The 12,025-nt window shown below is 43.1% G+C and overlaps 1 protein-coding gene across 2 annotated transcripts; it reads right to left on the bottom strand.

Moving 5' to 3' along the window:
• Positions 1-216: 216 nt before the first annotated feature.
• DCLRE1C (DNA cross-link repair 1C) lies at positions 217-12,016 on the bottom strand. 2 transcript variants are annotated; one of them, XM_056482118.1, is made up of 14 exons: positions 11,728-12,016; positions 11,544-11,595; positions 9,828-9,912; positions 8,704-8,763; positions 7,985-8,040; positions 7,805-7,906; positions 7,483-7,555; positions 7,183-7,323; positions 6,553-6,654; positions 5,817-5,953; positions 5,599-5,653; positions 3,934-4,022; positions 2,995-3,095; positions 217-2,549 (listed from the first exon to the last, which is right to left on the bottom strand). In XM_056482118.1, exons 1-14 carry the CDS (start codon positions 11,999-12,001, stop codon positions 1,576-1,578), a joined length of 2,301 nt encoding a protein of 766 aa, XP_056338093.1. In that variant the 5' UTR covers positions 12,002-12,016; the 3' UTR covers positions 217-1,575. The 2 variants fall into 2 exon arrangements, with proteins under 2 accessions (XP_056338093.1, XP_056338094.1); XM_056482119.1 differs by lacking the exon at positions 9,828-9,912 and having other exon boundaries at positions 11,728-11,955.
• Between the last annotated feature and the right edge of the window lie 9 nt (positions 12,017-12,025).

Genomic DNA, 12,025 nt, shown 5'->3' with positions numbered 1-12,025 from the left:
AATTCCTGGCCTGTACCCAAATTTTCTAGGACTGTAAGGACTCCAGCAGAGGGACCATGAGGAAATGATGTATTTTCAGTTTAGGGCTGGTGAGAACTGGTATAAATTTACACTTGCCTGAACACACTGGATTCATGCATATTTGAGCATCCTGCTAAAGGCAGCTCTGAACTTACATGCACAGTTATCAGATATGAAATGAGCCAACAGAAAAGGTTTGTTTTGTCTGACTTTATTCGCAGAGGTAGTTCCAACAGCAATTCCACTCACTCAGGCTTGCTAAAAAAAACCCCAAAATTAGTAGATCCCATAGGGAAATTAGGTTAACAAATCCCACAAACAGCAGGAAAGGTAACAGTAGATAAATATATGGACCTTGAATATAGATCATGGCAATGCTTTGTCCCTCTTGTGTCTGTTCCCTTTGGCAGAATACTGATTGGTTGAACATTCACATGTCACTAAACATGGCACAACAACTGAAGGCACACTCAGAGGGTAGAGATGTTGTGCTAAAGTATGTTTAATTCTTTGGATCTTAAAGACCATACATGGAAAACTTCAGGGATTTTTAGATTACTTTTGTGGTTTGGATATTTCCTAGGCACTCCAGGATAGGGAAAACCTGAATTACATTTCTATGTTAGAAGCTAAGAATTTTGGCAGAGATTTATGGTGGCACACATGCATGGAGAATATATTGTCTTGATTTAAAACAGTGAAGTCTACAGAATGTTGCAGAGGAGGTGAAGTTTGGTAGTACAAGAGCCTATCTGGGATAACAGGTTTTCTTCTGTGGCTGTTACCTGCCAGAGCAGGACAGGGCTGGTAACTTGGGAACCACAGGATTTGAAGTATTTCTGAAGAACAATTCAGAACAAACCAGAACACAGAGGAAGTGATGACAAGTTGTTTACAATGAGCTGGAGGTAAAGCAGTCTGTAGTACATAACTCAGGAGTTAAAGCTCAGTGTAAAGAGAGACTTTTTGAAATGAACTATTTGATTTAAAACAAATTAAAACCCCCTCACAACTTCAGTAATTCTCTAATCTGTTCTTCAGTTATTTTTAAAATAAAAATAACTGCAGTGACTACTGATTAAATTGTTACAATAATAATAAACAACAGTAATATGATTAAAGCCAAACTTCAACTGTCTTGTTTGCATGGTCATTCTTAGGTATTCCACCCCACAGTTAATAGTGTGCTATTTTATTAAAACCTGAGATCACATTACGAAGGCAAACTCTTAGAGCTCATGATAAACACTAAATTTCATTTAGTGTCCTAATCTTAGTTTTGTCTGGTCCATTTTTTGTCTACTTACAGTGCTGGAGAATTGAACCTTGGGAGGTAGAAGGTTTTTTACTGTCCCTCCTGGGAATGCTTTCTGAATACTTCCTTTTCAGTATTTCATGGAAGGAATATTAAACATACACAGGCTACAAATTCCTAGTTCTGACAGTAAGATGTTTCTGAATAAAGCATGACTCAACATAGCTGCAGACAGTAACCCACAGGAAAGAGAAAAAGAATTCAGGTATTAATAGACATGCTGGGTATTACCACTGATATTAATCAGTTATACCTGTTCTCAGGAGATTTTTTTTCTCGTTAATTATGTTTTCACCTGCTGCAAGCTTCTTGTATAAATGATGCAGCTTATCTGGCTGAGGTGCTTCAGCATCAGGAGTCAAGGGAATTTCAAAGTCAGAGGAGCTCTGGGAGTCCCTCCTCAGCTCCAGATCAGGAGTCCTGGAGCTGTCACTTATTTCCACCAGCACATCTTGAATGTAGGCAGTGCTCTCTTCTGCAGCTTTCTCACAGCCTTTGCTTTTCAAGCCACAGGCACCATCATGGGCACAAGGTCTGTTCTGACCTGGTGACTTGTTCCTACTGCTGTCCAGCTGAGTGTCCCTGGGACTCTCCAGCACAGGAGCCACTGCTCTGCTCCCACCTCTGCTGAGGTCCAGGGCACTTCTCTCCTGGGAGGTGATGAGCACGGTGTCCATTTGGCTATCCCAGCCCTGGCTCCCCTGCTCTGATATGTGTGTTGACTGAGAAGAATTTTGGGAGGAGATGTGTGTTGAGTCACTTACTTCATCTGAATCACTGAAGAGTGACTGGGACCCACCAGCATCTGCTGAAGATGGAATGTTGTCATTTTCAGAGCTTTCTTCTAGCTTATTACCTGTAAAAAATTCATCCCAGCAAGGGACATTGGCATTAGACTCCTGCTGGTCACTAGTTACTCCATTGAAATTGGCTGTGGAAGTGGCATCTGGTTCATGGGAAAGAAATTGAACTGTATTTTTTTCAGATTCTTCTTCATCATCTTCATCATCATCATTTGATTCCTCACAGTCCACAAAGTCTACCTTGAGAGAGGTGTAAGTTGTGGTCCCTTTGTAAGTTTCTGTGCTCTCATTAATGTTTCCTTCAGAATTTTCAGACTGTCCTGTGCTGGAGGGCATGCTCTCCCCTCTCTGCTGTTTTGGAATTTTAGGCCTTGAACAAATTAATTCTGAATCAAAGAGATCATCTTCATCTGGCAAGAAACAAACAAAAAATCACTAACAAAAGTTCATATCTCTGCTAAAATTTTGTTGAGAGCAAAGTTTTAATGAGGAGAATGTTCTTTAACTGAGCTGGAGATTTTGCAAGATGATATTGACAGTGTTTGCCTTGCCTTGTGTAGCACAGTGCCTCACAGAGACAGAACAAGCTTCCCTAGGGCTGGTCTAAGACTGAGGGAAGCAACTCCATCCAAACACTTACAGGGCTATTGAGCATTAAGTCCATTTTAAGACTGCAAACAAGTGTGTTTTTAACAATTAGTGCTCTCTCACCCTCCGAATACCTAAGTTCACGTAATTTCTATTTCTCCTTTTCATCTGTTGCTTTGAACACACAGACTGTGGTGAACGCCAAAGCTTTTTGCACCTCTCCTTAGTCTCAGACTTTCATTTAAGGTGCAGTAGCAGAACCTTTACCTGTATCAGATAATTCTCTCTTGTGGGCTCTCTTCAGTGTTCCTAAGGGCTTGTACCTGGGTTCCATGATTCTCCTGTATGACCTGCATAATGGCTTTAATCTGAAGGGAATGAGGAAAGCAGTTAATATTTAGAACACAGCAGATGCTTCAGGAGTAAAAGTAGATCCTTTAACTTGTTTTAAGTACACTGCTCCATGCCTTTCACATGTGCTGCAACAAAAATGTTAAAGCAAAGGCAACAATACCTAGAGCAAAGTCCTTGATTCACTGGTAGAAATCGATCCTTTCAATAGATTTGCCTTTAAACATCTACATTTTTTGGAAACTATTGCATAGTTCCTTCCTTACAGAAGACAAGCTGCCAGGGTTCAAAATCTGACTACAGTTTTATTCAGTGATTATTAAGTGGAAGTCTATTTTCTTACTGAGGAGGAAAGGGAAAAGAAACAGAGATCTTTGTTCTGTCCAGACTAAGAGACACCACAGCTCTCCTGTTCCCCGAGGGCGCTTTTTAAGCTGCCAACATCTACAGCAGCACAGGAGAACTGGCCTCTCTGATGCTGTGCAGGGGAGGAGTTCAAGTCCCCAGAGAAACCATCTTTACAAGAAACTTCTGAGAAGTAGCAATGACAAATAGAATGGGTCACATAAGACAGTGAGATGAATCTGTATTCAACTTCCTCCCAGAGTTTACCAGCAGAAAAGCCCCTACACACAGACAGAAGTAGAATACAAACTCTGAGACTCAGCTCAACATACACAGGTGCTTCAGAAAGTCTAAGTCTGTGGGACTGAATATAGAAAAAAATTTGAATTATCACACAAGTAAAGCAAGAGGCAGTGGCCCTCCGGAGAGGCTAAGAGAATTCAGGAGGGGAATTGCCCTCACAGGAACAGAGTTTGGATCACCTCCCTCCAGCAACCACTTGTCACTTACATTTCCATAACTTTGTCCTCTGTCCCACCCACTGGCAGTACACTGGGATACACGTTCACAGGACAGATATAGCTCAGGAAATCCTTGATCTGAATTAAAGAAAAGAAGCAGCAATTTGACAAATTACATCAACAGTTAAGAATATTACTTAAAGACAGCACTGATGCAAGCACATCCAAAAGTACTACTAGTAGTCTTTATGTAAAGACCAATGTAGCCCATGACTCTGTCATAGTGGGAATCTCTGGAACAAGGAAACAGGCCTGAAAGGATGCCGAGAACTCAGCCTCACCTAACACCTCACTGCAACTATCAATTACTACAAAGACTATCACTGTCTCTGGAAAAAAAAGCTGGGCACACCTGGAATGTGATCCAGTGCTTCCTTGTCCTTACTGCTGCTGACCTTTTCAAATATGCATTTTTCTAACTGGAGTTCAAGTCTCCAGTTATGCAGATCAGGTATTCCTTTCTATTCTTAAAGTCTCTCCTAAAGTACCCTGTAAAAGCCCATTATGACAAAATACACTCTTTTTTTCAAGCCTTACTCTGTTGTCTTCTAGATGATCTCCAGTAAATTTCTTGAAGAAGTGTGTCTCGTTTGGGACACTCCTGCTTAGGCTTTTTTAGTGCTGAGCACTAGAAACACTAGCAGGTTGCAGATTACATTGCTATCTATACAGACAGCAGGTCTGTCCTGGGGTGACACATAATGTTATTGCAATTTTGTATCTAGCAGTTATTTACTGTTATTTTTTTGCTTGTCATTGTTGCACTTATTAGGAAATTGTTATTTTTTCACTTTCATCTACTCCCGTTCATTCCTTGTTGGTGGGAAGTTTAGTTGAACCTGTAAAGGGAGCTAACTAGTTTAAATTGTCTCAAACCAAGACAAGGACCCATCTATTTTTGCATGTGGAGGTGAGAGTGTCAGAGTTACACTACTCCCCATATTCTGCCAGCAAATTCCACACTGGGACCTCCATTTAAAATTCTGCACGGCAGAGCAAATTTAAACTTAATCAGGATCTTAAAAAGAGTACTGCCTTCCTCCATTTTGTAGTGCAAGATTTTGTGGCAGTTCATTGTTAGCACTGATCCAGTTTCAGTTCAGTTTCTTAGGAGAAAGTTTTTTTAGAGGTGTATCGAGTCATGTTAAGTGAAAGTGTGATTGTGGGAAGGATGCTGCCATGACCAATTTCCTTTTAGCCTTTTAACACAGGAAAAGGGGCAAGAGCAGCAGTCAGGATGTGAGAAAATTTGGCTTAAATGTGTGGGCTGAGAAAAGAAGGCAAACCTACCCAAATCTGAGTCACAGTAGATAAACAAAGTATTGTAAAATAAAACTCCGTGCTTTAAGCATGGCATAATTACACAATAATCTAAAATAGAAAAGCAGTCAAAACAATTGTAGAAGTGACCTATACACTGACAACAGAGAAAAGGAAATAGGCTTGTAATCCTGCCCTACTTTAACAAGTTCCTCTGCAGCTATATCAAAACAACTTTCTCTGTCTTCAGCACTCAGAACTTCTTATCTCCTTACATCTTATTACTGACAGGATTTTTTCTTATTATGACAAGTCATGTCACCCACTCCAGAATAATCAAAACTTTTTTACGTTTTCTTAATCAATGTGTACTCAGTACTACAAGTATACAAACCTCGCTGTACGAAGAGTGGAAAGAGAAACAAGCTCTGTACGTTCTCTCCCCAGTCCTACAAAAACAGAAGAGGCACAGAAATTAGGTAACTGCCCTTCATCCGTGGTCAACAGACCAGCATAACCTATTCTTGAAGTCCATCCTGAGATTCAATTATACATGTATCAGGCAAGATACAAACCTGAAACAACAGGTTTCTGTGTGACCCAAATGCTCACCTCACTATTACACTAGTTTTCTTTCTCCTTTCCCCAAACCACATTGTGGAGGGTTTGATGCTGATTATGTGTAGGGGAGCTCCATTGAGGCAAGTCATCCCACAGGGCAGTCTGTTCCCTCGGAAGCAGTCATCATCCTGTCCAGTGGATATTAAATTAAGTTCAATAGTGACCTTTTTACCCAGAAATTAAGCAGCAGAGTATCTAGTTAAACCAAGTTCCTCTCTCACTTCTAAGTCTCTTGAAAGACCCTGTCACACCTTGGTTCCTTAGTGCAGTTGGCAAAGCAAATCAGTCAGAGAGACCAATGCTCCAATGTGCCATCTCAGGTTCTACCTGTGTTCCACCAAGCTGGAGCCTCCAGCCTGACAGACACCCTGGAAACGGATGGCCACACACTAAAACCACACAGTGCATGGCTGCAGCAGGCACCATCTGAGCTGCTTTTGATACACTGAAATGGGTAATACCTGGTTGATCTACTCTGCTGCTTGTCTTACTTCACTTAAAAACACAATTTTCAGCCTTCAAATACAATTAAGTTACTTCTAGCATAAGCTAATGTATTTTCCCTTTTTAAAACAAACAGCTTCCACCCGCTAACTACAGTTTTCACTCTCCTTTGCATTAAGTCACCATTTCCCTAATCTTCATTATCCCAACAGCCCCCAAGCATCAGCACCCATAACCACACCTTCACAGCAAAGTCAGGGGAGGCTTTGCAGAACAAACGTACCCGAGGATGTCGACAGGCGTGAATCTGCGTGTGCTGGTCCGTGGTAACATGGCACAGGATTTCTGGCATGTTCCTGAACATATCAAGTTTGTTCATGTGCACCTAGAGAAAGCCACAGTTTACTCTTTATTAGTTCAATGTGTTTGCCAGACTGCAGCTGGAGCAGCTAAACAGACGTGATTCTGCTCTCCTCAAATGCTGGCAGGCATTTAAATTATTACTCCCAATAATGTCCAAGCAGAGATATGTCAGCCAAAACTTGCACATTTAGAAAAAGTAGAACATACCACCTACACTGAAGAAGGATGAATAATAATGAGAAAATCAGAATATATGTACTAACTATTAATGCTGTATGCAAATGACTTTTATCATTCACAAAATAAAAGAGAATGAAGTAAACACTGAGCTTGAAAACTGGCAATTGACTTCTCTTTGGAAAGTCCAAAAGTTCCAGACTGAAGTCAACTAGTTACCTCATTTTGAGCACAACTGCACTTTTTAAGGGAAGTTAATGAAACAAGCATAACTGTGACTTAGAGCAGCCCTCTGAACAGCCATTGCCAGCTCAGTGTTGGCCACAGTCATTAGTGAGGATCTGTCTCAAAGCAACAATTAGAGAAACATTACCTTGATTCCGAGTTCCTCACTGAGGTTTATGAATAAATACTCATATCCATAAGCAGCTTTGCAGTTCAGCCACACGACATGATTACGAGACAGTGAGGTCCAGCTCCGTACTAACTCCAAGATCCCATTTAAACATTCCTCCTGAAAAGTGTAGAAAATGCTGTCAATCATCTTGGAAGGTACTTCCAAAGTGCTGTGATTTAGCAAAGAAAAATGTCACTGCCTTGCTTATATAATAAGACTTATATAATAAGAGAGTAGTTAATTAATTGTTTTTTCTCAAAAATTTATTAGACTTACCCGGCTTGGTATGTGATAAAATTTGGGGTCACAAAAAGTAGTGTCCAAGTACACACTCTGTATGTCTTTTACCCTGGAGGATAGAAATGTGATATCAGAGTAAACATTGCATCACAGTGCTAAGATACACCACTTCCTCTCTCATAAAAAGGAGGTAATTCCACCTCTTGATTACAAAGAATACATCAAAGGGGGCTTGTAACTGCAGTATTGCAATTATATTTAATCCAGAATAAAAAAAGGAGGAAAATATAATGAATACCTAGCCAATTGTCCATGCCATATGATCTTCTGTTCTTTCTATATCCTACAAATAGCTCACCTGGTCCCTGAATGCAAAAGCTCCATTCTGGCTGCTTCTCCTTTTGCAAGCCTGAAATCCCCTGTGTACAACACAGTGCCATTCTCACCTTCAAACAGAAACCTGCAGACAGCAACACTTGGGTCAAACTCCACATTAAATGCCAGGTGGTGAAACATTTAAAGTATTGAAAGGACATACATGACTGAACCTGGACAGTGACCAGCTGGCAGAAGTGTCACCACTACATCTTCTTTCTGGAAGAGAGGGGTTAGCATTATTTTCCCATTGAAGTAAGTACCACCAGTAATTTTGTCAGCACAGTGAGAACAATGTATTACTCCCCACAGCCTCCTGCAGCATTTAGCATTGCTTTTAAAACCAGAGAGTCTCTTCACACTGCAGCAACCACTAAAAAGCAACCACCATCCTGTCATGGCAGAAGAGAGGACCAAGTATTGTTTGGTGCTTATGAAGCAAGTTGGACAGAAGGAGCCAAGGACTTCCTTGGTTCCTAGTGAGCAAGTACAGAATCACAGAATAGTTTGGGTTAGAAAGGACCTTTAAAGTTCATCCAGTCCAACTCCCCTGCAATAGGCAAGAACATCTTCAACTAGATCAGACAGCTCAGAGCTTCATCCTGATCTTGAATATTTCCAGGGATGGGGTATCCACCACATCTCTGGGCAACCGTTCCAGTGTTTAACTATCCTCATGGTAAAATGCTTCTTCCTTATATCTAGTCTGAATCAACCCTTTTTTAGTTTAAAACTATCACCCCTTTTTCTGTCACTACAGGAGAGGAGGGGGCACATACATTTTAAAAATAGCTTGTGCACTTCGGATGCTGCAGCTGTTTTCCTGTGCTCATGTAAACAGCATTACTGTCCATGACTAACATAGGAATCTTTTTTCCTTACCTCACCAGATGTTTCATCTTCTAAAGAAATCTGAGTTGGAGTTTCAACCTCCAATGCAACCTGTAAGAAAATGATCAATTGCATTATAGGATTTACTGAACATTCTGTTTCATGTTTATGTCTCAGTATTCATTATGTAGACATCTTTAGCACTCACCATGGCTAATGCTAAGCCTGTGAAATTAAACTGATTTTCCCATAGTAAGTAATAAATTTCCATTTCCAGTGGAATAAATTTTCCTACAAGTTATCCAAAAAATAAATGGAGATATCTCAACTAAGGTGTGCATGCCTAAAACAGTTAGAGTATATTGGACTTCTATCAGCAACAGCTCTTGTTCCTCTGGATGCAACACATACTTTATTTTTGGATAACTGCAAAGCCCAATCCCAGTCCACAGCAGTGGATCTTGCTAGCACAGCTCTGTGCTGCAGCACTTTCCACTGCCCTCTGTTACCAGAAGCAGAGCCCACAAATCACTGGGATCATGAATTTCTGTGTTTGTGCACAGATAATTATTTTTATTTCTGTAAAAACCTCATGTTCAATTTCATAATGCCTGCATCTGCAAAGGGAAGAAAATAACTTCAAGTCACACCTGTACATAACACTGATCCCTTGCAGTCTGGCTTCAGATACTGGAAATTATGTAAATTTATTTATTAGGTTTTTCAGTGATTTTATACTCAAACTTCTTCATGTTATAGTCTATTTTCCAAAAAGCAAAAGGAAAATCATATAACTTCAGATTATATCAACCCCAAGCAGTAAGAGACTTTAAATGAATCAAAAGAGAAATAAAGGAGAGAAGCAAAGAGATGTGAACAAGGTAAGGAAATTAATACAAATTCAAATGTACAAATGATCAACGAAAAGATGAAGGCCATGTAAAGCTGAAGTTGAGAGAAAAGAAAAAAATTGTGGAGGAAAAAATAATTAAATAACAAAGAGCAATAAACCAATCCCACATAGCAAGCAGCAGGAAAGGCACTCGTTGGCAGTACTTAAGCCCTGAAAGACTATATCAATGCCAATATTTAGACACTCCCAGGGAGGAGGGAGCTGCTTTTTTCTGAGAATCACTGCTTGGAAAGTGCTATTTTCAAAATAAACACAAACTCACAATATGATTCTCCCAAAACTTGTATTTCCAGTTAGTCAACAACAATTCCTTAGTTACTGGTGAGCAGTATAGTTTAACTTTCAAGCTGTGAGGAGACAAAAATCACAGATAAGTGTTTTTTAAAGTAGATACAAGGAACAATCTAACAACACATCAGCACCTGGCACCCAGTACATCAAACCCTGCACTCAGAATCCTCTCATGTGAAAAGACCTGCAGAGCTGGAAGCCTGCAGGCTTCTCTTCAGCACAGCAAACTCAAAGCTACCCCTGTGTGCCCCTGCCAGCATGGTTTTGTGCAGACACAAAGGCAGTGTGTGGTACATGGGCATGACCTATCTCTTTGTTTCTAAACCCCTGCACACACCTCTGGAACAGGCATTTGGGACAGTCAGCACACAGCAGAACACAGAACACTCCTTATGAAGCTTGAGGTTATGCACAGAAACTTGATGAGCAAAGAGAGATTCTCTGCTTGCATCAGAGGAGATGCAATATCTATTCTAAAAAATCAAAGAGAGCCTAGGAACTGGTCCACAACCTCCCATTGCCACATTTGATCACCCTCATGGTGAAAAAGGTGTCCCTTGCCCTTTCTTTATGCACTTCTATGAAAAGTCTGGCTCCATCTCCTCTACCCCTGCCTGCAAACAGTGATACATGATTGTCTCCTACTCCTAAGGCTGAAGACATCCAGCTCTCTCAGCCTCTCCTCACATCACATGGTCCTGGCCCCAGACCAGCATGATGCTGACCAAAACACCTATCAATTTATCATCCAGAGGAGCCTGGGACTGGACACAGAGGGGGATAACTCTCAAACTGCTGGCTACCTGCTTGCTTATACACCTCAGAGAGCACAGCTGGCCCCTTCACTGCACAGGCACAGCACTGTGTACCAACACTTCCTGGGAATAGCAGAGAGATCCTCACGAAGTTCATGAATGTCGTGGAGCTCAACAAGGCCAAGTGTGCTGAGTCTGGGCAACCCCTGGTATCAAGACTGAGGGATAAATGAGTTAATAGAAGCCCTGCAGAAGACTTCGGGGTACTGATGGATGGGAGGCTGGACTGAGCCAGTACTGTGCAGCCCAAAAAGCCAATCTTATCCTGCACTGTGGGCAGCAGGACAAGGCAGTGGATTCTGCCCCTCTGCTCCGCTCCTGTGAGTCCCACCTGCAGTGATGCATCCAGTTCTGGGGTCCCAGCACAGGAAGGACAGGGACCTGCTGGAGCAATTCCAGAGGAGAGCACCAGCATGGTCAGAGGGCTGGAGCACCTCTGCTATGAAGGCAGGCTGAGATAGCTGGGGCTCTTCAGCCTAGAGAAGAGAAAATCCTGGGGGGACATTTCTACTACCACTTGATATTTAAAGGGGGTTTTTTAGAATGATAGATAGGGACTTTCCACAAGGATATGGTGTGGACAAGGGGGGCTGACTTTAAATTGAAAGGGGGCAGGTCTAGATGAGATGCAAGGAAGAAGTGTTTTAAAATGAGTGAAGGTGGTGAGGCACTGGAACAAATCGCCCAAAGAAGTCGTGGATGCCCCATCCCTGGGAGAGCTCGAGGCCAGGTAGGACGGGGCCTGGGAGCATCCCGGTCTATCGGGAGGTGTCACTGTCCCATGCCCATCCTTGTACGTATGCCCCACGGCAGCTGCTCTGCTCACGCTTTGCCGCGCACCAGCCGCCTCCCCTGAGGCCGCCCCGCCGTACCTGCCCTCCAGCCTCCTCTTCAGGGCGGTGGCCCGCAGCCCCTTCATGTGATCTGGAGAGAGAAGCACGGGGTCAGCCGGGGGACACGCGGGGCGGGGATGGCGCGGGGGGCGGGGCACACGTGGTGGGGCGGACAGACGGCGGGGGACGGACAGACGGCGGGGGAACCCCGGCGGGCCCTCACCCTTGTGGCAGTGCGACAGGAAGAAGGCGCGCGCGCGCAGGTTGTCGCGGTCGAAGCGGTCGATGGACACGGCCGGGTACTCGCGCGTGCGGCCCCCGAACCGGCTCATGGCGGGCGGCGCGCGCTTCCGCCCGCCCGGCCCCCAGCCAATCCCGGGGCGACCCCGCCCCTCGCGGCCTATCAGCGGCGGGCATGGCCTTTTAAAGGGGCCGCGGCGGGCGGTTGCCTGGCGACTGTCGGCGTCGTGAGGGGACAGCCGTGAGGGGACAGTCATGAGGAAGGCGCCTGTGAGGGGACA

Source organism: Oenanthe melanoleuca, chromosome 1A, assembly GCF_029582105.1.
Source record: "Oenanthe melanoleuca isolate GR-GAL-2019-014 chromosome 1A, OMel1.0, whole genome shotgun sequence".
In the NCBI taxonomy this organism is placed as follows: Eukaryota; Metazoa; Chordata; class Aves; order Passeriformes; family Muscicapidae; genus Oenanthe; species Oenanthe melanoleuca.
This window is presented reverse-complemented; position numbering and strand designations above follow the sequence as displayed.